The sequence below is a fragment of the Barbatula barbatula genome (genome assembly GCF_947034865.1).
Source record: "Barbatula barbatula genome assembly, chromosome: 24".
NCBI classification, from domain to species: domain Eukaryota; kingdom Metazoa; phylum Chordata; class Actinopteri; order Cypriniformes; family Nemacheilidae; genus Barbatula; species Barbatula barbatula.
In genome coordinates, this window is record NC_136787.1 from 16577729 (window position 1) to 16603604 (window position 25876).

Here is a 25876-nt window from a genome sequence, read left to right on the forward strand (position 1 = left end):
AATTGCATTAAAATTACTCAACATTTACTGATTCTTAGGGAAGGTCTGCCGGAAAAGTTTGGACCAAAAACGTTCTGTGATAGAGCTGTCCATTCAGCACCACTGTGACAGTCTCTCGCTCTGATTGGGCAAAACATTTAAAGGGATACTTCACCCAAAAAAAAGTCATGATTTACTCACCTTTGAGTTGTTCCAAATCTGTATTCATTTCTTTGATATGATAATCACGGAGAAAGATATTTGGAAGAATTATACAGATTTTGCCCCCCATTGACTCCCATGGTAGAGAAAAAACAATGATAGCAAAAAGTGCCCCAGAACTGTTGCTGTCCTACATCCTTCAAAATGTCTTCTTTTGTGTTCAGCCGAACAAAATAATTGAAAAGTCATTTTATCTACTACGGTGGTCAATGGGGGGCAAGATCTGTTTGGTTATAAGCATTCTTCCAAATATCTTTCTCTGTGTTCATCAGAAGAAATCAATGTATACAGATTTAGGACAACTGGAAGATGAGTAAATGATGACAGAATTTTCATTTTTGGGTGAAGGATCCCTTTAACACAGCCCCATTCTGATCGGCCAATCATCTGTAATCTCAATTTTCATTGGCTGTTTTTGCAATAAAAAAGTGAAATATGTGGTTTTATGTAAATGGTTCGTGATTGTGGGATTTTGTGTCGGTGGGACAAAACTGTGTCCTTACAACTAATTTTGTATCTCTCTCTGTTCTCGCAGACCCCTTGTCCTTATTCTATAGAATTATAGGTGTGCGTTTGAATACTTTTGTGGCTCTTTTACAAACTTAATGACGCTTTTAAAGCTACTCTACTTAGTAACTACAGTACTGGCAACTGCATGTGAAACACCAACCAGCACAGTTTACAGAATTTCTCTTTTCTTCATTTTTGGTGAACTGCCCCTTTAACGCTCAGACATCAATATGGTCAGACACAGCTTGCGGATGTTTTTTTTTACCTGTGTGTCTTCGGGGTATGAAAAGAGCTGACAGCCTCTACATGTGACACGATTTATTATGCATAGTGTTTTAAGCACAGACTATAGATATGTTGAAGCTTTAAATGTGTATATGGGGCCTTTAGCTGGTTAAACACCCGAAACAGCATATCCCCCCAACACACACACACACTCACACACTTTCTGTGTCCGTCCTGTATTAACGGTTTAGAGGACCAGCTGTCGACAGACCCAGGGTCTCTCTCACACACACACACTCAGTCCTCCATGGACTGCAGCAGTGACACAGGACAGAATTATCTTTGAGTCAGGAAGGCAGCAGGCTGTAGCGAGCCAGGGGGAGGGGCTTAAGGGAACTGAGCATGCTCAGTACCGGATTGTGACAGCTCACGCTCTCATCTGCAGGAAGAGAGAGAGGGGCTGCTGCATTTCACAGTGTAGCACATGAGCCACTGCTGTGTTCTCCCACACACACACATTCAGAATGTGGAAGTGTGGCTCGCCCAGCACTTTCGAGGACAGCTGAATGAATCGTTCAGATTCGGGTTAATCTGCAGTGCATGGGATCATCGGAACCCAGCCGGATTAACAGCCGCCCGCTCGGGATGCTACGGGGAGGGCGGCCCGTGAAATGGGAAGATGACACTATGGAACCAGGACAGCCCGTACTGCACTAATGAAAGGCTTCAGGCTCGCCTGGTAAGATCTTTCTGACAGATATGAACACACACAGACTCTTCCTGTCGAGTGTGGATCTGATGACTATCTGAAACCCACTTCATGGCGATGTTTTGTTGTGCCTTCCTTTTTTTCTGCTTCTATGGTTGAAATACTCTTTCGGAATACTAAAGTAGTGTATTAGTGTTTACCGTAACCAAGTATGACATCGTCTTATTCTGATGTTTTTAATTCATTTAAATGCGAAGGAAGACCGTTAAATGGCCTTTATGTAGGTGAGCGGTGGGCACACAGGTGAGGCAAAGATGGCATAAATGCTTATGTAACAGTGACCTCGTAGATGGCAGAATCACTTCTCCTTGTTGGCTAATGGAAGCTTATCTTTGGGGCCCTGAGTTTGAGCCAGGGGAATTATGCAGATTAGACGTGGAGAGTGACTCTGCAGTTTTAATGTTTTAAAGGAATAGGTTACCCAAAAATGAAGTCTGTCATAATTTACTCACCCATATGTTGTGCCCGTGTGACTTGCTGTCCTCTGGGATGTAAAACGGGATGTCATGCTGAACGTCTATGCGGCTCTTTTGTAAAAGAATGTGGAACGGGGTCCTCGAATACAAACTTTGCATGTTTGTCATTATGAGACACGTCTGTCTGGCATCACTAATGTCGTGGTCTCTGATCTGTTTGAAAATATGATTTAAAAAAGTTTGCCATCATTTGCTCACCCTCTTGTCATTTCAAACCTGTTTGACTTTCTTTCTTCCACGGAAGATATTTTGAAGAATGTTGTTAACTGGCCCCCATTCACTTGCATTGGTTTTGTGTCCATACAAAGTCCATACCAACTTTCTTCAAACATATTTTGTGTTATGCGGAAGAAAGAAAGTCAAAAAGGTTTGAAATGACACGAGGGGAAACTTTTTTATTTTTTGGTAAACTATCGCTTTTTAAAGTCGGCGGACCACTCAACATTCAATTCAATTTTTTCAATTCAATATTATTTATATAGCGCTTTTCACAATTTGCATTGTCCCGCGCGTCTTCCTGTTTCAGTGGAAATTACACTTTAAACAAAACAGTGGGTCAACGATAAGTATATATGATGTTAGCACAGTACTGGTTTGTTTCATTTCTGGTAATTGTATGGAGATCTGGTGATTGGTTGCTCTGGGGTCACATCATAAACCAGGGATCTTTAACTACTTTTCTTTGAGGGCCAAATTCCAAAAGAATAAATAGGATGCGGGACGTTTTTATTCCATATCCTCATTTCTTCTTTTATTTTGTGTTATATATTTTATTTTGTTCCCTTTATACTGTTCTTTTGTTGCTGTTACGTATAAGTCAAATATTGAAACATGCACACAAATATTGCATACAGTATTTGTGCCTTGTCATGATATTTTATTCAAAAGGATATCGTTTTTTTTAGTTGTATTTTATAATAATTAATGTATTAGCTAACCCAAAATGAAATAGCTGTTCATTTACTTACCCAGTACATCCAAGGTGTGGGTGGCATATTTGGTTGAATCAACAAAAGTCAAAAGACGCCAATACATTCAGCTCAAAAGTAATCCCTGCCCCTTGTGATTGTAAACTGGCTTCTAATAAAGCAAATCAATTGGTCTGTGCAAGAAACCGAACGCTAATATCGCATCTTCAGGTGAATTCCAAACGCATTCATATGCTCCGCACACTTAGAAGGAAAGATCCTTTGTAGTACGAGTTATGTAGGGACACGAACAGCTGTTTTTCGTAAATATAGCCATTTAAATCATACATGATAAATGCTTTGATAAAAACACCCTTATCTCTGCAGTGTACTTGCAGGACTAAAAAAATCACTTCATGGGGATGTTACGAAAATGGCCGATGAGGGGAAGGGTTGTTTTTTAAACCAAGAGGCGTTTTTCTATTGGTTTGATAGAGCAAACTCTTTTAGAAGAATGTGCTTTTTTAGTTACTTTCGGATGAGATTTTTGTCTCTGCTGTCTTTCTCTGGTTGAGTAATCTAGGTTTACGTCCGTTCAGTGTGTTGTGTACATCCTACTTTAGCTCTTAGCATGTAACAGTACCCTATACAGAGGTTGTCTACTTGGTCTTTTCTGCACCAATGTGTCACAGACGAAGGCTGTTTATATTGATTTATATGGAGTACTGATGTACTGTTTACTTAAGCGCATACTATAGTATTAAGAATGTTTACATTTGTTGACATATGACAATAATTGTTGCAGTAGCAAAAACTCAGAGGTGCTGTCGAGGCTCAGTTCCATGTGAGACAAACAGATTACAGGCCTATTTTAATCTCTCTCTCTCTCTCTCTCTCTCTCTCTCTCTCTCTCTCTTTCACATTGAGTCGCATTGACATATGTATTAGTTACAACACATGTTTTGTCTGGTAAATTGTACAGTCAAATGTAAAGGAGAGCTTTAAGTGGAGTACTTTGGTCATGTCTGTTCTTCTGTAAATCTTCTGATTATTCTGTTTGTATGTTTCTGATCTGTTTTTATAATGACTGGATCGAACTCTAATCTAATAATATGACTATTATCTGAATTCACTCGTAACCTTTGATCTTATTGTTTTTATCTGATATTTCTGTTATCAGACTCTCGTCAAACTAAATGTAGCTCTGCAGAAATACCTTATTCTTCTATGTTGTGCATTTACATTGTTTTTGGCAAAGCAATTTTGTAACTTTATTTTTCCTGCAAAAATATTGCAAAGTGCTCTCAAACACACTAGTACACTTACATGAGCGTGATGCTTTTTTTTAGAATAAGGGAAGTGTTTTTCTTCCCTTAAGTAAGTTTTGCTCTTTCAGAGCATAAAGGGTCACAAAAGATCCTCTTATATGTAAAAACATAAAGGTCCAGTTTTTAATATTTAGGAGCTTCTATTGACAGAAATGCAATTTAATATACATACTGTATATGTCTTCAGAGGTTTATAAAGACCTTGCATAATGAGCTATTTCTTTCTACATACACCATGGGTCCTCTTACATGTAATTCTCCATGTTGTTTCTACAGTAGCCCTAGCCGGACAAACGGCATTTCGTAAATATGTTAACTCCTACGGCTAAGATATAAAAACGTGACAACATCTTTGTCCTGTGTCAGCCACCGTAGTGCTCCGAAAGGGAGGAGTGGAGTGAGCCGTCGTTTGCAATCGCAACCACACCGCTACATGACGGTAAAACCTCCACATTGCTCCTTTAAATACATCAAGTGTTATTAACTTTATAGCTAATGTCAAAATAGACTGTATAATGCTTTGCTACAATGCATTTTTAATGCATTTTGTTGTTAAACATACTTTACCAAAAGTAGAAAATTATATTTAAACCAATGACCTGTTTTGCAGGAACGTCTACAACAGCAGCGATGCAATGACAGTGTGACCTCCAATAATTAAAACCACTGTCACTGTGAATGGAACAATAGCTAACGACATTTATTAATTTCGTCTTTTGAAAAACGTAATATTTAAATAAAAAGTCTGGATCATATATATTTAAAAAGATATCTCTGCATGTATATATGTAAAATCTGTGTGTAGTATGTAATGCTGCATACATGACAGAAGATGCATGTGAGTGAAAGAGAGAGAGAGAGGTGTGGTATGGTTGAACAGGGGGAGGGGTAGCGAGGCAGAGACTGGCTTGTTGATGTTTCATCTGCTGACGTGAGCAGCTTCATTCAAAAAATCCATAAATATTAAATCAGCCGACTGGCTACCCTGCAGCACACAGCCTCTGTTAGTCACGCCAGCGGCCGGACCACCGACCCTGAGAAGCAGAGACAGATAGAGAAACAAACAAAACAGATCAGGCAGAACGGAAAGGAGCATGCTTGTGTGAGAGCGCTGAGTATGTGATGCTAGATGGAGAGATGATAGCTCCACCTTCTCTAATGCTCCGCTCACATCACCCCATACTCACACTGCAGCCGCGGATGAATGAATGAAGCCGAGCTGTCGCGTAGCCCCTCATGGCCTCCAGGTTTGTCCATGTGTGATTTTTGCATGCAATAAAAAAACAGCTCTGTACACTGTGGTACACCAGTTTTCTTGCACTTATGCTTTTTGTTGTCCTTATGTTGTTCCAATTGCTTCCATTGTTTACCTCATTTGTTAGTCGCTTTGGAAAAAAGCGTCTTCTAAATGTAAATGTCAATTTAGTAAAGAGAAGTAATTTTTGTTGCAGTTGCGTGATGCCCAATACTGGCTTGGGCGTTAGATATCGTCTCTGCACAGTAAGGGTGTTATTTTTAAAACAACATTCGATTTTTGGTCTCGAATCTATAATCTTATTTCACACAGACATCTGCATGGGTTGGTGATGCTTGAAGAAGAGTTTTTCTTCTTTTGGTTTGCACGGTGAACGTTTTGCATCTCAAGGGAGCGTTTCATTGTGTAAACAAGTGTGAGAAAGATGTCTGACTCTCAAGATAAGTGTGAGAAGGGGTGTGTGTTGATGGTTTTCTCTCAATATACTATATAAGGCAACCCACATTCATAGTCTTGTCTTCCTTTTGTTTTTTCCATTGGTTTAGTGAGCTAATGATATATGATATCCCTTCCCCTCCCTGATGCCTTTTGGCATTTTTACATTTCCATTAAGACATTGTTTTGTATGGTTATTATGTTTGGTTTAGTTCAGTTGGCATCACAATAAAGCGATTGTCATCTTTCCCATAATGCAGCTTAAACCCAAACGCACCCAAATATGCTTCTGTACTGTGCCATTGGTCCTCTTGTGCGCTGTAAGCATTGTGATGACAACTGAGAGGTGAAGAGAGCTATAGAGCTGTATCGGACGTTAACCACAGTGAGCGTGGTTCATAAGTGACACTCATGAGTTTGTGACGGGAGGACAAACTGCGAGATGTGTGCTTTTAGCACATAAGTGTGAAAAGCTCATGTGAAGATCAGACGTTGTCTTTTGGTGGACGATGCTATTTACTGCTCTCTGTGTAGTTTGTTTCCTTCTTTTTTTGTATTTAAAGCTGACACGTGTAACTCAAATAAGTTTTTTAAGGGGGTTCATAATAACAATGTTCAAATATAAATGTACAGCGGAAAGCTTATAATAATTATTTATTATTTGAACTGGATGTACACGTAAAGATGTTTATGTAAAGTAACCTGCGATTTTGTGTTTCAAACAGAGAGCGCGATAAAGACACAAAATGCAATTCCCTACCCACTAGCAACTAGTGTCATATACAGTCATAGAAAAAATGAAGGGAACATTTCAAAACTATTTTCAGTTTTTATGAATTTACTATTTATATGTGTTTGGGTAAAAGGATCATTTTTGTGAGCTAATTTTATAATTTATAGTTTTTATTTCATTCTGTGAACTACTAAACAATATTTCCCAAATTTCAAAGAAAAATATGTTTCTATTTGCATTGAAAATGAAAACTGGAGAAAAAGATGTACATAACAGAAAAGATGCTCTGTATTTTTTCAGACCTCAAATACTGCAAAGAAAACATGTTCATATTCATTTTTAAGCAATACAACAGTAATATTTCTACAAAAAGTTCAAAAATACTTTTTGATGTAACAACCTGGAGTTTTATCACAGCTTTCATGTGGGTTGTCATGCTGTCAGTCTTTCACATTGCTGTTGGATGACTTTGTCTCCGCTGAGGTTTGATTTAGTTAAAATTCAACAGACACTGGACTGGAATGCTGAATAAATGAAAATATGCAATGGTCTGTAAATTCTTTACATGGCTGTTTCTAATCTTGCAAATAGTCATTGAGCATTTTGTCTATAAATCTCTTGACTTTTGCCTGTATGATTAAATAATGAATCAAATACCAGTTTACAGCTGATATGACTTCAGGTTAATTCGTAATCCAGAAAATCATGTTGAGCGCATTGCATTGTTGGAAATCTCATTCCATACACTGTGCTTCCTTGCATGTCATGTACGGTACATACATAAAGCATACACGGGCAGCTGACCAAACGGATTCAGAGAGAATGACAGATTTAGATCTATACACAGGTAATCTCATCCCGGTTTCATTAGCAGTGATTCAGTCACACACAGCCGCTTCTGGATAACGTGGACGTGTGTTCTGAGAGACATGAGCGGGTGCTTGAGAGCTCGAGTTTGGATGCATGAACCAAATCCCAAATGCATTAGGCTGATATCATGAGCCAATAGAGATTATGAGGTATCTCTCTCTCTCTCTCTCTCTCTCTCTCTCTCTCTTTGTCACACCGTCTTTGTTTTTCCAGAGGGAAGCTCTTAGCTCAGGTACAGAACATAAATATCTAAGATAGAGTTCAGTGGCCTTTGAGGACAGAGAGAGAGAGCTGATGATGGATAGAGAGGTGTTTCCCAATCATTCTGAAAGCTCTACCACATCCTGGCCTCCGTGAGCAAATGAAGCATGTTAACCGATAGATTTATGTGTTCTGGGGCGAGCTGCTGATGGTCGTTCCTCCGTGCCGGATGTTTTTTTATGTTTCAATGAAAATACAGTCACAGACACGGTTTGAATGACACGAAGATGAATAAATGATGACAGGACTTTTATTGTCAGGTGAACTATATCAGAGTGAATCCTTAATATTGATCGTGTAAAACATGGAGTTTGTATGTTTGAAAAAAAGACACGTTCCTATGAATCCCATGAATGAAGAACAGTGCTGTGTTTTGGTCAGATGTCAGTTTGAATGAATTCCTGGAAAGTGACTGTGCAGAGGAGAAAGACCTGTATGTGTGTGCATGCGTGCGAAGTGTTCAGAATATCTCAGATCTAATGATGCATTTAAAAACGACACATTTCTCAAATCTAATGACTGGTATTTTAAAAGCTAGTGTTTCAAACCACTTTATTTTTGTTGTATATTACTTTGGCCATTTGCCATGTGTTACTGTAAAAAAAGTAGAAAGATGAAACTGAAAATCTAAGATGTATCTATATGCTTCGTATTTGAAATATAGATTGTCATTTGTGTCATATAATAATAATAATAATAATAATTGAAGAGTTCAGATGCAAAAACCTGTAAGTGCAATTAAAAAATTTGTTTGTTTGGCAATGGCAAATTTAAAATGTCCTCTTCGCCATTTAAAGTAAAATAACTTTTAATATAAACATCGGAGCCTGATAGAAATCAGCCGGCACTTAGAGTCCTACATCTAAACTCTTCAATTGTAAATAATAGATTATTTAATTTCTCGTTGTTTCTCCTCAGCACTGCAAGTAACTCGAACCGCAGCACGCCGGCCTGTTCACCCGACCTGCGTAAACGCTCGCGCTCCCCAACGCCCCAGAGTCCGGAGGGAGAGAACATGGTGGAAAAAAGCTCCGATCATTCATCAGACAAGTCCTCCTCCACCCCCGAACAAGCTGTCCAGCGCACCTACAGCCAGTCGCTTCACACCACCCGTCCCACGGGCAAGAACTCAAAGGTACACCCGTCTGACGCCTCTGTGTGTGCCCTTCAGATTTCTCATCTTTTTTAGGCTGCATGTTTATTGCTAACGTGAGATCACATTTCTCATAACTTTAAAACTAAAACTTCTCAAGAGTAACTCAATTCAGAATCTAAATTCGACATTACAGTTGAGTTGCACCCACGTATATAGTAGCTAACAGGCTTTTCCATGAAAACAATCCTTTTGATGGAGGACATAGTGAAGATGTCTGGGAATCAATCTAAATCTAAAATCTCCTATTTCATATTCGATCATTTTGCTCGCAGGAAGTTGCAGTCTGTAACAAAAGGTTATTGAGCAACCTTAAAATTATGATTCGCAAGATGTCAGATACGGTTTCAGGGAAAATGTCAGCATGCCCTTATTTGTTTTCAACAAAATAATGAGTACCTGCAATTTAATGTTTCAAACAGAGATGGGGATAAAGAGGCAAAGGTTACGGATTGCAGCTTCAACTGAAATATTTTATTCATTTAAATTGTATAGTTTATATTTTTTAGGGTTACTAGGGTTCTGTAGTACATTTTACAGATTAACAAAATATATTTTTGATAGTTTAAAAAACAAAGAAAGACATTTTAGTGTAGCTTGTATAATATAAATCAGTATTTGTCGCCATTCCATATTTATCAGCATCTCATGAACAACAATAAACCTTTTTGTTAACGCAGAACGTCTTTTGTACGTCAGTACGTGGAGAAATCTGCTTTTGTCTCTGCGTGAAATTCAACTTGATTTTTGTTTGTTTGTTTCTGATATCTGCCTCATGCATGCTAGTCACTCAAGAGACTGTCTAAAGTAAGCATCACTCTTATCTGCTCTGTCTGCGCCCTCCCTGTACATATCCCATAATGCTCTGCTTCACCTGCATGCACTAACCTGTTTAGCTAATTAAAAAGGAAATTAAACCGTGTCAGTGTCTAACGAAAGTTCCTACCCTCAAGTTATTTACAACAATATACTGTTGTAACTATAGTTTTCACCAAAATACCATAACGATGAAGGTTTTAGTTTGTAAAGATATTAAAGAAAATGACAACTTTATTTTTTAAACCTAATAAAATACCACAGCTATTAATTATAGCAATAGCTGCAGTATTTTGTCACTTTTCTATATGCAAAAGCTAAACTTTCCTTCTGTGTCCATTTCATTTTATCACACACTGTCATGAGAAGCTGACATCACAGCATCATTGCTGTTAGTTAAGTCATCAAGATATTGATTTAGTGCTGACCTCATTAATCTGTGACCTCATTACGCTATAACTTAATTTATGAGTGACCTCATTAATCTGTGACATCGTTTATCTCAATCTGTGCAGTGTTCAATGTAGAATTCTGGTACTAAATTTGACAAAATACCAAACGTGGGCGCATCTTAACCACTCATTTCTGTTTAACACCTCTGGTATGTTGCTATACGTTTTCTGTCTAATGATTTAGTCTCTCCATTCGCTGTCTGCAAATTGTTCCGTTTGTCCTTCTTGGTTAGAAGCCATACAGATGTAGAAAATTGTGTTTGTTTATTTGCGTCACTCACTTGATAAATGCTCTCTCTAGTATAGGAGACTAAACCTGATTAAAGTAACATATTAATATCTGTTTGTGCCATCTTCCTCCAATGCCATTCGTCCACAGTAGATTTATGACAATGTAGTATTAATATGTGTTATAAGACTGTACAATTCTCTATGATACTGGTTTAGGTCTTTATGTATGTTTTCTTTATATATTATAATACTGTATTAAGATCTCGGGGATAAGTGTGCTCGCTGATCTAATCTATAGGATCATTGCAAAGCTGTGTATCTTTAAAACCAGCGAAACAAAGCATTGAAGTTTGATTTAGTGCAAATACTGCCCTCTTGTGGTAGCTTTGTGAATGGGTCATATGATTTATTGTCCAAGCACAAAAGTTATGTTGGTCTGTGCTAAATATCCCACACACAAGCAGAGCTTTCCCATAATCCCTTGTTTTTTATATTCCCAAATGAATTGCACTTATACCTGTGCTGGTCAAAAACTTTACACATTTTTGGCAGACAGAGACAGACAGATCAAAATGTTGCTATATAACACATAGGTAGAAGTGCAGATTTAAAATGACACCCTGTGATTGGTTGGATCTGTGTGACAGACTGAAATTTTAAATCTCACTTTGTTGCATTGTCTTTTTTTCTTATCCACCATGAAAATTGGATTCATCCCACGTCCAGAAAAGTCAAAGCTGGTATAACGTAAGTCTGTTTTAACTCTTCATTTGTCTTTCTTGATCATGTTAAAAAAAATTAAATTCTGCCATCATTTGCTCACCATCGTGAGGTTTAAACTTGTATATAACTCTCTTTCTTCTGTGGAACATGAAAGAAGATGTCTTGAGAAATGTCTTAGTGGTTTGGGGTTTATGCAATGAAAGTCAATTATGCTGGAAGCCAAACAATGTTGTTTGGCTGCCAGCATTCTTAAATGTGTTTTGCTATAGAAATGTATGAAGAACATTATTTCAGTTTAAGAATATCTTTTGATCTCCTGATATTGTCCGTGTGAGATTAGTCATCCACGTGATGTTAACCGTTGTAGATATTTTGAGAATCTACTCAGTAATTCATTTCTCACTGCAATGTCGTGTGAATCTCCCATGGTGGCGCCCTCTACTGTTCTCCTGTACAGCCTCACGTTTGACCTGACATCCCACATAGTTTCTTTTCCCATGGGAAAGCATCGATTTGTTCTGGTCCTCTGGTATTCTTAATCACATTTTTGGGCTTTTTACAAGTGCTCGGCCTTATCTCTGGGCCACCCTGAGAGATACGGTATGCACTGCAGTCATAACAACGTATGTGTTGTTCTTCAGAAATAAACCATCTCTTTTTCTCAGATCCGGTCAAACCAGAATTATCACAAACAACTCTAAGCAGAACTTCTTTAGAAAACTCAAAAACAGGTCAGTTGTTGACGCACAGTAATTTGTGCCTATAGCTATCAGAGTCTTGTGGATTGCATAAAACCAAAAATCTGGTCTTGGAAAAATCTGATGACAGTTTTTGGAGCTTATTTTTAAAGATCAAATGATTGCTAATTTTAGTATTTTGGTCAATCTACGAAAAGTTAAAGAACTCTGGAGGGGGACTTTTGAGATTAATATGAGAGGAAGAACTGAGATATTAATGGCATCTTATTGATTATTCACTTCTATGGGTCCAGTGTGCACTTTGATACTTGAAATCCAAAATTGACTGTACTTTGAAGTTCATGACCTTTTCCAGTCTTTTGGACATGTACCAAAATGGTCTTTATGGATTCATGATTGTTTGATCTCTGATGGAAAACCATCTGTGTGGGAAACGGCATGTTTTCTCAGTTTATGTTTAAGAGAATCAGCTGTTTATAATGATAAATCTTTCCCAACTATTTTTAAGGATTTATGTTTTTATTCATTGTTCTTCTTTGGTGGTCAATGTTCTACAGAAGCAGTTATTATAATTTTGTTATTATTTGTCATTATGTTGATTTGTTGTTTAAAGGAAAAGTTCAAATTGAGTTATTTTGTACCACCCACATGACGTTCGACATCTTTTAAGACCTCTCGGCATCTTCCGAACACAAATAAAGATGTTTTAGGTGACGGCCGAGATATTTACAGGCCTCCACACATAGATGGTTATAGTTGTTGTCAAAGTCCAGAAAAGTACTAAAGACATAGTTAAATTGGTCCATCCACTTATAGTGGCTCAATTGAAGCAAATATTTTTTGAAGCGACAAGAATACATTGTGCGAAAAACAAACAAAATAACAACTTCGATCGATATATTCTCTCCTCTTTTGTTAGTCTATGATGCACATTCACGAGAGCACTTCGGCGTATTCACATTCGGTTTGAGAATATATTTATATGTTTTTCGCACATTCTCGTCACTTACATTTTCTTTGCTTCAATTGAGCCACTATGAGTGGATGGATCAATTAAACAATGTCTTTAGTACTTTTCTGGACTTTGACAACAACTATAACCATGATGTCTATGAAGAGGCCTAAAAATCTCTCACCTAAAATATCTTTTAAACCCGTAGCCAGGGTTCGAATATTTTTGAGGTCTGTGGTGGGGTGTCAATAATTGTACCTAATATTACCGATAAATGCTATAAATCAGTCAACTTTAATAAATATATGACACTTAAACTTCTCTCACGCTGGTTTCCGTTACACTAGCCACCCAGTATTTTCACCGTCAACTATTTAGTTTTTGGGCAATGATTTTAAATGACTAAAAGTGACTATGGCATGCTTTGAGATGCGCCCAAAATAAAAAGGGAAATGTTCCCTTACGTTGTTGAAAAATAAACGCCTGTACGATATCATATGTTATGTGAAATTGTAGAAGAGTTTGTTTGGTGAAAGGTGTACTCGAACTAAATTGACATGTCACACGTCTTACACGCTGCACCACTGAAGCTGCTGATGACGTTTGTTGTTTTTCACTCACATTTTTTTGTGCTTCCGACGGCCGTGATCCTAATTATTGTCGGTCGTTATTTAAAAGGACACATTTTCATTTCACAAAAATAAATTAAATTCTGAACCTTTGACAGTGAGGGGTGTTTATTTCGAACCACTCGAAACCCCAACCCACCAAAACCCATCTCCCCCTCCTGGCTACGGGCCTGAAGATAGTTCAATACATTCGTAACAAATACATTCTCTGTGCATTTTATGTCACGTCCATAACGCTGGATTTGCCAAGAACTTTCTGTAAAAATATAAGGCAATGTCATCTATATTGTCAAATGTCAAATATTGATGATAATAAATAGATTGTGAGACTTTGGTTTTCACTGGCAGGGTCAAATATATGTAATCTCAATTAAAAATGCATGTTTACCGTGTTAATGGTAATAATACCCTCTAGGTTCAATGACCACTTCTGTTTTCCACAAATCCGCAAGAGAAAAGAGCTTAATCTTTGATTTGTTGAACAAAGTTGAACTATGCTAAAGCACAATGGTTTTTTTCTGGAGAGGCGATAGGGGGTGAGGTTAGAGAGAGTGAGGGAGAGCCATAATTCACTGTTTAGCCCCTCCGTTCCCCTCCTCCAGAGCAGGAAGTTTACTAGAGTTCGTTCACCCCGTGAGAGTGCGAGAACGAGGGAGAATATGAAGGCTGAGGCGTTGTCCTTGGCCGCTCTTCAACGCCAACATCTCAACACGACTCCAGAAAACAACAGAGGCCTCTGTGATTCCCTCCATCCATCCATCCATCCATTATTTATTTCATTTCTTTTCACCTCCAGCTGTTATTCATCTCTTTCGGCAATCTCATAAAACAAAAAACTGCTCTTGTTACTTTTCGAGTTCCCCAATATAATGAAAGTCTTCATGCCAAGTATCATTTGAAAGCATTGGCCGCTCGTGATATGTGCAGCTGACGTTAAATTGTACCGTAGGGTGAGAAGAGATTGCATTGGAAACTTTTAGCTTGAGCGGAATGTTATGACGGATGGATGTAAATCTTACAGCTCTGTCATGTGAGAAAAATGTTGTGTTGAAGTCAAAAGCCCTCTACATTTGACACTTCCCCTCTCCTCTCCTGGGCATCCTATTGGCCCACTTCACCCAAAGCCCTTCCTCTTACACACAAACAATCTCTCAAGCTCCTCCCACCCCTCTCTGCAGAATTGTTTTGTACAAAGTCTCAGCGAGGACTGCTGTAGTCAATGGCTGTCTGATCTCAGGATGGTCCCTCTCTGTGTGTTTCATGAAATTCACCTTGGAATATTTTTCTACGTACTCGGCTTACAAACGAATTTAGTTGGATAAGATATTAGTTTAAATGTTCTTGTGAAAAAATGTTAAGAGAAAACATGAAGAAACTGCTTTTTTCCACCGGTGCATCTTTTGTCTAGGGGTCCTTAAGCAGTCAAACTTTTCAATTTTTTGGATTTTAAAAAGCGTTTCTGGATATTGCTCGAAACAACGGACGCGTTTTCTCGTGCTGGACATAAGGACACACTTCTGTTTTGTCTATCCTTTTAAAGCGGACCAGTTGCTGTCCTGTCGTTTTGTTAGTGTTTGACTCATTTCCTGAGGAAAATGTTTTCCGATGTCACCACCGTGATAACAGACATCTGGCTCTTATCTATGTGAGAAGCTTGAGAAAATGATGTTGCTTGGTTGTTTTTTACGCACATGTCAAGCGTTTCGGAGCTCAGGCTGCATTCTTTAAGTGACAAAACAGGTAATGCCAAGCGACGCTTCCTCGGGGGATGCAGAGGTTACTCATGGTCACTTCGGAGTTTGGCTCGGTGAAGCTGAACTGGAGCACAACGCTCGTCCAATAAAGAATCAGATCAGAACAAACATCTCCGTAAAAGCTTAAAGACAGGCAGCGATGGAAATCCTCAGCTTTGACATGGAATCTGATTGGGAGACGGTTCATCAGCCTGAAGTGGACCGGTATCTTTTGGCCGACTGGGACTTAGATTATGTTGGAGTTCCTGCTGTAAGCAACCAATCTGAGACCAGATGAGAAGGAAGGCGCCACCTTCATTAAGTCTATTGCACAATTTGTGTGGGTTTTGTTGGTTATGATAGACCTTCAGGACCTTTTTGGAGGTCTGGAGACCACCTGGGCATGCCGGATGCTTTGAGAGGGTCTGACCACGGTTTAGTTTTAGAAAACACACAAACATAAACAGACGTATGTTTGTGTTTAAAGGACCAAATAACAAAAGGAAAAGCATTTTTATTGTCGTAACTCTGTTGGAAACAGAGTGTTTAGCTTTTCAAATGAGTAAAATTGTTTTATTTTATATTAGAAAAATAAATACCAACATCATAGTCTTTTTACTTCCGTAGAGTTTTTCTCCAGTATATAAAGTTGGATGAAAAGCTGCACTTCTGATGCCTTCTTTATATTTCGCCAGTGTGCACATGGATAGATCTCATTTTCTCTCTTTTTGATTTTTTTGTCAGGTTTTAAGCCCCACGTATAAGCAGCGGAATGAAGACTTCAGGAAGCTCTTTAAGCAGCTGCCTGATACGGAGCGTCTCATCGTGGGTAAGAGCAGGAATCTCAATGATAGTCGAAAAGTTCATCTGTTCACATCACTGGAGACATTTATGCTCATGTTGGAGAAAACAAGTTGAAATACTATTAAATACTTTTATAATACTTCATTTTTTGTACGGCCCGAGTTCCCATGCACATTCATTGTATGTGAAAGAGAGGCCTGGGTATTTTGGTAAATCTGTGTTCTATTCAAATTTTGTGTTGATGAATAAAGACACTTGAGTCGTAAACAAAATGCATTTGAGGCTCACCATGAAAGTCCTAACACGTGACCTCTGACCTCTTGTCCCATGACAGACTACTCCTGTGCCCTGCAGAGAGATATTCTTCTCCAGGGTCGCCTCTACCTCTCCGAGAACTGGATCTGTTTCTATAGCAACATCTTTCGCTGGGAAACGCTGGTGAGTTAACATATTACTCTCATCTTCCGGACAAAGTCTATCCGTTACATATCTGATTTGGCCTATAGCTCGCACCTCTCTTAAAAACGCACTTCAAATCATTTTCTGTGTTTCATGTCGTGTAGCTGACCGTAAGGTTGAAAGACGTCTGCTCCATGACGAAAGAAAAGACGGCTAGACTCATTCCCAATGCCATCCAGCTTTGCACAGACAGTGAGAAGGTACGACTAAACACAACCAGTTAAAACATGAGTGTAATGATCTCTGTGATCTCAAAATTCCTGGTTTTTACAGCACTTTTTTACCTCATTTGGGGCAAGAGATCGGACATACATGATGATGTTCAGACTCTGGCAGAACGCTCTCTTGGAAAAGGTTAGGCATGACTGTTTCTGGTGTTGCTATCATTTCTCTAGCTAACTTTTAATACAGTGTCTCTCTTTATCCCCAATGTAGCCATTATGTCCCAAAGAGCTGTGGCATTTTGTCCATCAGTGTTACGGGAATGAACTCGGTCTAACCAGTGACGATGAGGATTATGTGCCTCCTGATGATGACTTCAACACCATGGGGTGAGTCTCGCCCCGTAATATAATGAACATCATTTCATCTAGGTCCACAATTCATCACCCACCATGTTTCACAGCTTTGTTATGTAAGTACAGCATTTTCAGTAATTAAGGAGTATCTGGAATAGGGGGTTTCTGGGTAATGAATAACACCCAGTATTCAGTCATCGCTGTAGGTTTCTTATCGCTATGTGTGGTAGAGGGTCTGTCCTGCTGCCCGAGCTGGTAATCTTGACCTGTAGCTGTTGCCCCTCTGCCTGGTGCAGGTACTGTGAGGAGATTCCCCCCGAAGACAACGAGGCCAATGACAACTGCCCCAAAAACTGCCCCCCAGACACCAAAATGGACATCAGCCCGCAGCTCCACAGGAAGGTTTTCCCCAATAACAGCCTGAATTCCACGGACAGCACAGAAGCACCGGTCAATGTAAGAGTCACGGTCGCTTTACTAAAGATATTCTGATCAGTTTTTGCAAAAATTCACAATGTAATTGTGAATGTTTGTTTAACCATTTCCATGTGTATTTCTTACTGTACCTTTAAGAAAAAATCTCTTTTTATTAGCCAGCCAGACCATCGCCAATTTTTAAGAGACCAGAAATCAGCACAATTTGTTACACTTCGTAAACATTTATATGTATCTGTGTAGTTTGATGTGCCCCCGGTGGAGGAGTATACTGGCTGTGCCCCAGAAGACCTCCTTTCACTGCCTTTACCTGACAACAAGCTGTCAGAAACTGTTCCTGCCTCTGTCTCCGCCCCTGCCCTCTCCCTTGACTTCAATGACAATGAGGACCTGCCCACCGAGCTCAGCGACTCTTCTGAAACACATGACGAGGGTATGTCGAACAAAACATTACCTACACAACAAAACTGCAACTGTGCTCTTATACGTGTGTGTTCTCAGCAGGTGAAGTGGAGGCCTTCCAGGAGGATCTGAATGGGAAGCTGTACATCAATGAAGTGTATAAGTTCAGCGTGGACAAACTCTATGACATCCTCTTCACAGAATCCCAATTTATGAGAGACTTCCTGGAGCAGAGACGCTTCTCTGGTGAGCACCTGTAGGGCTTCAATGACCGAGGCTGGTATTTAGACAGAAAGATTAATTCTGTCATTTAATTCAACCATTGAATGCACAGTGTAAATGCCATTTTTATCCATTCAGAAGATATATCCAAGTACAACCGGGGTTATTACTTCAACATCATTTCCTATGACTATTTGCTTTCTATTATTAAGTAGTGACAACTTAGGGCGTATGCACCTGTCTGCTCTCAACTGTGCCTGAGAGTAGTTTTGGCCCCTGGTACACACGGCTGTACATAATAGCGCTGTGTGATTTACATATTTTTTAGGGTGACAGCTGAATGTCAGGGAGGAATATAAACAGTCACATCATTTAAGCCCTTTCCAAACCAAACTGCGCGCGAGCCCACCTCTTCCAACCACTCCAGGGCGCAGTAGGTGAACCGAGTGCGATAAACCCGCTAGTTAATCGAAGCCAGGCTTTAGGTGTCAAACGCGCCCGGGACGGGATGAATTAGGACAATGTGAGTACGTCCTTGATTTAAACATGGTGATTTCTCTATAGGCGTGGTCTATCACCCCTGGAGGAAAGAGGAAGCTGGTAATCAGACCAGAGAGATCATGTATACCATCTCTATCTCCAATCCACTGGCCCCAAAGACAGCAACAGTCACAGAGACACAGGTGAGCCCTGACTGTACGACATACTGTACATACTGTACCCTATAATGGACAACACCTGGACAACCTACTGTACATATTGTACACCCTACTGTACACAATCTGTATACCATACTGTACATATGTAAGCCACCAGTAGACCGTACTGTACATACTGTAACTTATAATGTGCACCATCTGTACACCCTACTGTACATAATCTGTATACCATACTGTACACACTTCATTACATATGTACACCGTCTGTAGACAGTACTCTACATGCTTAACCTTGTAATGTGCACCATCTGTACACCCTACTGTATATAGTGTACATCCTACTGTACACAATCTATACGCACTACTGTACACACTACAGTACCCTATAATGGACACCATCTGGACAACCTACTGTACACAATCTGTATACCACACTGTACACAATCTGAATACCATACTGTACACACTTCATTACATATGTACACCATCTGTAGTCCGTACTGTACATGCTGTACCTTATAATGTGCACCATCTGTACACCCTGCTGTATATACTGTACACCCAACTGTACACAGTACTGTACATATGAACGCCACACTGGACACCCTCTGTAGACGCTACTGTACATACTGTACCCTATAATGTACAGCATCTGTAGCGTACTGTACATACTGCACACACTACTGTACGCCCTACTCTACATAATGTACAGTATAATGTACATTACACACACTACTACACATCCCGTCTTCACCCTTCTGTGCACTGTACTGTACAATGTTCTTGACACCCTACTGTACATGCGGTCTCACCAGAGGACACACATTTGCTGTAGTTTCTGTCTTTGTGACAATGCAACTGTCCTGTACTTGTTGTTCCCTCTAGACTCTTCACAGGGCCAGTCAGGTGAGCGAGTGCTACATCATCGACGCTGAGGTGATCACACACGACGTCCCGTATCACGATTACTTTTACACACTAAACCGGTACATGCTCACCAGGGTCGCCAAGAACAAGTGCCGTTTGAGGTAAACTCACTTTCAATAACCTCAAAAATAAAATGCGAAGATTATTAAGCTTGGAGTATGAGGTTTGAAAAGTGTGTCGTGCGCAGGGTGTCCGCTGAACTGCGCTTCAGGAAGCAGCCATGGGGACTGGTCAAGGGTTTCATTGAGAGAAACTTCTGGAGTGGACTGGATGAATATTTCAGGTATTTAGGTGAGTGTGGACTTTGAATGCGAAGGAACACAATCTTTTAACAGAAAGGATGATAAAGAAAAAAGAATAATCCAAATGCCAATAATAGACTACATACAGTAAAACTATGAATGTATGCGTCTTTCTCTGTCTACATTGTGGGTGTGCAGAGCTGGAGTTGAGTAAAGTACAGCTGCTACTCTCTGAGCATCGCGCACAGTCTCCCAAATCGAAGGCGTTACGCACGGCCACGGTGAGGCGTCGGAAGAGACCCCTGAGACAGCAGCACCTGGACGAGGGGATCAGCCCCGTCACCACACCTGAGGATGAGAAGCGCGTCGTCCATCGCATCAAACACGTGGCAGGTGTGATATCAAGCAATTGGCCCTTTGAAAGATTACGACAGTTTGATCTCAAAGGCATAGCTCATCTAAAAATGTCAATTCTGGTGCCGTTTATTCACCACAAAAGCAGATGTTCATAAAAGGAAAGGAAAATTTCATTTAAAATGTCTTTTCTATGGAAGGAAGACTAAAGCAAAGACTTGTTTTTGGGTGAACTATCCCTTTTCTATGAAACATTCCTATGATCAACAGAAATGTTTATTAATTGTTTTCTGGCAGGATCCACGCAAACCAGACACATGCCGGATCAGGTATCTGAAGGTCTGGCTCTTTACAGCGTCTCCAAACTCCTGCTCATCATCAGCTCCGTGTGAGTATTCCAACTGATCACAGGTCAGAAGTTTAATCTCCGTCGTCTGTCACAAAAACTTACTTTTGACCTTTATATTTGATCTGTACACCTAAAAGTTCTGTCATAGATTTTGAACAACTTAGAGGTGAGAAAATTATGTTTGACTCTTTTCTCTGTGGAACACAAAAGAAGATATTTTGTGAAATGTCTAAGTGGTTTTGTGTCCATACAATATAAGTCCACGGAGGCCAAAGTTGTTCGGTTAGCTTATTTTGTGTTCTGCACAAAAAAAGCAAGTCATACAGGTTTCGAATGAGTAAATGATGAAAGAATTTTCCAAACCCCAATTTCAATCAAGTTGGGATGTTGTGTAAAATGTAAATAAAAGCAGAATAAAGTCAAATCAAATTCCAAATGAGTGAATATTTGCAAAAAACAATAAAGTTTATCAGTTTGAATATTAAATATCTTGTCTTTGTGGTGTATTCAATTAAATATGGGTCACAAAGAATTTGCAAGTCACTTTATTCTGCTTTTATTTACATTTTACACAACGTCCCAACTTCATTGGAATTGGGGCTTGTAGTTTTGGGGTGAACGATTTGCTCTGTTGATCACGTACAGTCGGTCACACTGCACCTTTTGTTCATGTCTTTTCTCTCTGTTGTTTTCATTGCATCCTGCAGGATCTGTGTCAGGTATTCAGTGTTTTCTTCTGTATCGCTGTACATAGTTATATGTGTCTGATGGGATTTTACTGACGTGAGTTTGTCTTCTGCTGTTTTGTCAGTCTGGTGCTGCTGGTCTTTTTAAACATCATGCTGTTTTACAAACTCTGGATGCTGGAGTACACCGCTCAAACGCTGACCTCCTGGCACAATCTCAGGTCTCAGGAAAGGTGATGATTTTTCAGACTTAAAATCTCAGTCTCAGAACCATTTTTTCTCTCAGAATGTTGGTTTTGAGGAATGTCCGTGTTACAGCAAACTTCCACAGACGCAGATCGAATGGGCCCAGCTTATGGAGTCTCAGCAGCGTTACCATGAGAACGAGCTGGACAAATGGAGAGAAATCATAAAATCGTCAGTGCTGTTGTTAGACGAGGTTAGTTTATCGACTAAGCACAGGTGCAAACACTGAATAACTTCATAGTGATGCAACTTCAAATGCATCGCATTGATGATCTTGGGTGATATAAAAAAGCTATATTCCGAGTCATTTTAAAACGACATTTGATTTGTGTGTTTTACAGATGAGAGAGTCTCTGATGAAGCTACAGAAAAATGTCGGATTAAACGACTACGAAGCCGAGACTGAAGCCAGGAAGAATCATTATCACTGACGAACGGGTTCCCGTCTCAACGAACGCAAACATCTCCCATGAAGGAGATTTGTTGAGCTGGGCAGGTTAAGTGGGTGGCACACTCACGACTGCAGTACCAGGAAGGGCAGTCAATCTTTTCTGTGAGCAGACACCGGACATACTACGCTGGCACAGCTCTTTCGTCCTCACCTCTTCATTTTCTGAAATGTAACAGAAAGAGCCGAAATAGAAAGGAATGCAGTGGTGCAAACCTGATTGTGAAATCTTAATGAAGTATTCCTCACACCCAGGGCTAAAACAAACCGACTCGATTGAACCCTCATTGCAAACGGACACGGACTCGCTGGTTTAAATACTTGAAAGACTGGAGCTGATGTTCAAACGCAACGGCACCTTTTTAAAACCTCTTGAAGTCTCGGGCCAGTTGATATTATGGAGTTTTCAAAGTGTTGCTTGGACATGTAAACCTTTATTTATAAATATATATATGGAACTGAATGATATATACGTGAAATTATATGATTTGTAAGTAGAGTTATATTTGTTGCCAGAGTTTAATTGTAAGAGGTTTCCATGGAGAATCAAGGCTGGCTCCTTGATAGCTTGCGCCATGGTGCATCAGATATATGCAACTGATACTGTATTTACTCTCCAGTGTGGAGGAGCGACTTACCCTGATTGGTTGATTTGCAACGTGTCATCGGCTGCATTACAGTTTGCAGGTGAAATGAAAGTATTTACTTTTAAGACACAAAGCTTGGACAAACCACCATGTTTTTAAATTTGCGTTGTCACAATTCTGAAGAAGAAAAAACACTGTCGCAACTTCTATTGCATGCCGTCTTTAAAGGTCCAGTGTGTCATTTATTGAAGGATCTATCGACAGAAATGCAATATATTACGCATAACTATGTCTTCAGATGTGTATAAAGACCTTACCTTATGAAGCTGTTTTTTTACCTTAGAATGAGTTTCTACCTGTAAACACCACGGGTCCCCTTACGTGGAATTCGTCATGTTGTTTCTACAGTAGCCCTAAACGGACAAACTGCAATACAGAGCGTGTTTCGTAATTACGTTATCTCCTTTGGGAAAGAAGCGAAAACGTTGCGACATCTTAGTCCTGTGTCAGCCATCGTAGTGCTTCGAAAGGGAGGGTGGGAGTGAGCCGTTGTTTGCAATTCGCAACCTGACCGCTAGATGTCGATACATTTCATACACTGGACCTTTAAAAGCACTCTGATGTGGCATGCATACTATGATTTGGCATTGTGTACTATTTTGGGTGGATAGTTGGCAAAGTTTGATGCAGCCATCATGAGATTTAAAGCTGTGGTCAGACCAAACCTCTCATGCAGCGATGGGTGGGGCGTGTCAGTGGTTAGTGATGAAACTTTGACAGGTCCTCTTCAGCCAATAGCATCTATATGTGAATGAGTTGTTTTAGGTACATGATTTTTTGTTTTGCCTCAGGAATTGATATCCTGCGGAGAGTTGTTAACAATTTCATATTGCCAATTTTGTACCATGTTTTTGTTTCGAAGCCATTCCATGTCCATGTTGTATGTTTGTGTTTTGATGGCAAATATACTACATATACTTCTCTGATGTCATAAGAACATACTTGATGTGGCTTGTTCAGCAACTGAGCTACACAGCTTGTGTTTTGATCCTTTCTTAAACAGACCAGCATTGTTTTTTTTTTAAGTCTAAACTGTGAATTATGTTATGCTTGAATTTACAATATGAACTGATCAGTATTTCAATCTTTTGGAAATAGAGTTCAGTTACCTGAAAAAGATCGATTCATGTGTTCAGGTGCCACAAGCAAAGTGTAATAAATAACAAAATCACAGGCTCGAGTAGAGAAAGTATTGACGTCCAACACGTTAAGCTCATGTGGGCGAATGAGATTCGAGTCTTCATTTACTGCCCTCTCTTTATTATCTCTATGGATAAAAGAGTCAAAGAAGCCCCAAAATAAAATAAGGATATGTTTTTACTGGACTGGATCTACTAGCAAGGAGCTTGTATACTTAACCCATCTGATAATGTTTCCATCTATAGTTCTCGATTTAGCAAGCAAATGTCCGTATGCGTTTGTACCCCAGTGTATGACTGTTTAGCTGTTAGCAAATCTTAGCCACAGTGTTTTTCATTTCTTATACAGCACCAATGTGCAGCAGTATATGTGCAATGCGTGTTTTTATAGTCTTCAATTATGCGTGCTTATTGTTGAAGCAATGGAGATTTACATGACTGTTTTTAATGTTTAATGTTGAAGGCCACCGCAATAGTGCCACATTGAACGCTGTCAGTCGCTTAAAGGTGCAGTGTGTAATTATTTGGAAGATCTATTGACAGAAATGCAATATTAAACACATAACTTTGTCTTCATAGGTGTATAAAGATCTTACCTCATGAAACGTTAGGTTTTTATTACCTTAGAGAATGAGTTATTTCTGTATACATACACCGCGGGTCCCCTTACATGGATGTCGCCATGTTGCTTCTACAGTAGCCCTAAATGGACAAAATTTGTGTGTTTCGTAAGTACGTTATCTCCTTCGGCAAAGAAGCGAAAACGTGATGAAATCGTAGTCCTGTGTCAGCCACTGTATTGCTTCTAAAGGGAGGGGTGGAGTGAGCTGTTTGATGCAATTCGTAACCTCGCCGCTTGATGCCGATAAATTACATAACTGGACGTTTAAACAATGGTTGATGGCTGTGACTGTTATAGTCCAGACTAGTGGGAAATTATTTATCTCATTTTAATTTCTAAATGATTTCAGCCAAAAAACAGGAACAAGTGAAGTCAGGGACATGAAGTAGAAACCCACGGGATTGTTTTTAAAGTTTTTTACATTCACTAAAACGAAAATGTTCTTTCAACCCATGAACTTCATCAACATACAGGTATATAGTGTCCTCATTGCAAGAATGAGTTTTAAAATGCTTTTATTGTGACTTTACAAAATGTATATACACAGACGTATACTGTGATGTATGTATATGTTGTGTACAGTGCACTTCCTACATGCGCTGGGCGCACTGACAAAACATTCAGAAAATAATATATCCAACCAGTGTGTTGTCAAGAAATAGGCGGAATGAATAAAATTCTTTAAGATATTTTTTTCATGATGTTTGTTTTCAGTTTTGTTGTGTGTTTGTCTCCATCAAAGATCAGCATTTCTAGATGTATTGTGGTCATTCCAGTCCAGTGTCTGTTGAATTTCAACAAAATTAAACCTCAGGAGTGACATAAAGTCCAACAGCAACGTGAAACTGACTGACAGAATGACAAGACACATGAAAACTATTTTTAGTAGTTCACAGAATTAAAAGGATTGACCTAAACACATACAGTGTACTATTCATAGTACATTTGGAAAAGCTGAAAAAAATTTAAACATTTTCAGCGGCTGCATGTAGTCATTCAGATTTTAATCTGGAACATGTTTATTTTTATATTTGTAATTGAAAACTCAGTAAACCTTTAAATTGTGCAGCGGTGAAGACATGTTGCGGAAATGACATTTTTGCTATTACAGTTAATTGGCAGCTAGCAAGGTCTACTATGTATATTAATTTGGACTCTTAGTATCTTCATATACAGTACATGAACTAAACAGTAATATATATTTATTTTAAAATGTTGTTCAAAGTACAGAATTACTAAACCATATGGTAAAGGCCACACAATATACATGACACAGAGAACGTGATATTTGCCTTATATTTTTGAGGATCTTGTGATGTGAGGTATAACCTCACATGATTCTATATTCTATAACGTTTC

The 25876-nt window shown here is 39.3% G+C and overlaps 1 protein-coding gene across 7 annotated transcripts in view; it reads left to right on the top strand.

Moving 5' to 3' along the window:
- The window catches only part of gramd1ba (GRAM domain containing 1Ba), a gene marked incomplete at its 5' end in the record, with an annotated part of 34798 nt that extends 9580 nt beyond the window's left edge, over positions 1-25218 (top strand). For 2 of the 7 annotated variants that reach the window (XM_079448648.1, XM_079448644.1), the window contains 18 exons: positions 8890-9106; positions 11350-11370; positions 16103-16187; positions 16497-16600; positions 16726-16821; positions 16895-16975; positions 17057-17172; positions 17436-17595; positions 17818-18007; positions 18076-18222; positions 18763-18881; positions 19743-19885; positions 19972-20075; positions 20225-20419; positions 20678-20768; positions 21541-21648; positions 21734-21854; positions 22003-25218. In XM_079448648.1, the coding sequence (XP_079304774.1) occupies positions 8987-9106; positions 11350-11370; positions 16103-16187; positions 16497-16600; positions 16726-16821; positions 16895-16975; positions 17057-17172; positions 17436-17595; positions 17818-18007; positions 18076-18222; positions 18763-18881; positions 19743-19885; positions 19972-20075; positions 20225-20419; positions 20678-20768; positions 21541-21648; positions 21734-21854; positions 22003-22092 (2091 nt within the window). In that variant the 3' untranslated portion in view covers positions 22093-25218. Of the gene's footprint in view, positions 1-1530; positions 1676-8889; positions 9107-11349; positions 11371-16102; positions 16188-16496; positions 16601-16725; positions 16822-16894; positions 16976-17056; positions 17173-17411; positions 17596-17817; positions 18008-18075; positions 18223-18762; positions 18882-19742; positions 19886-19971; positions 20076-20224; positions 20420-20677; positions 20769-21540; positions 21649-21733; positions 21855-22002 lie in introns of those variants that run through there. The other 5 variants (XM_079448647.1, XM_079448642.1, XM_079448646.1 and 2 more) reach the window with 4 other exon arrangements.
- Positions 25219-25876: the final 658 nt, after the last annotated feature.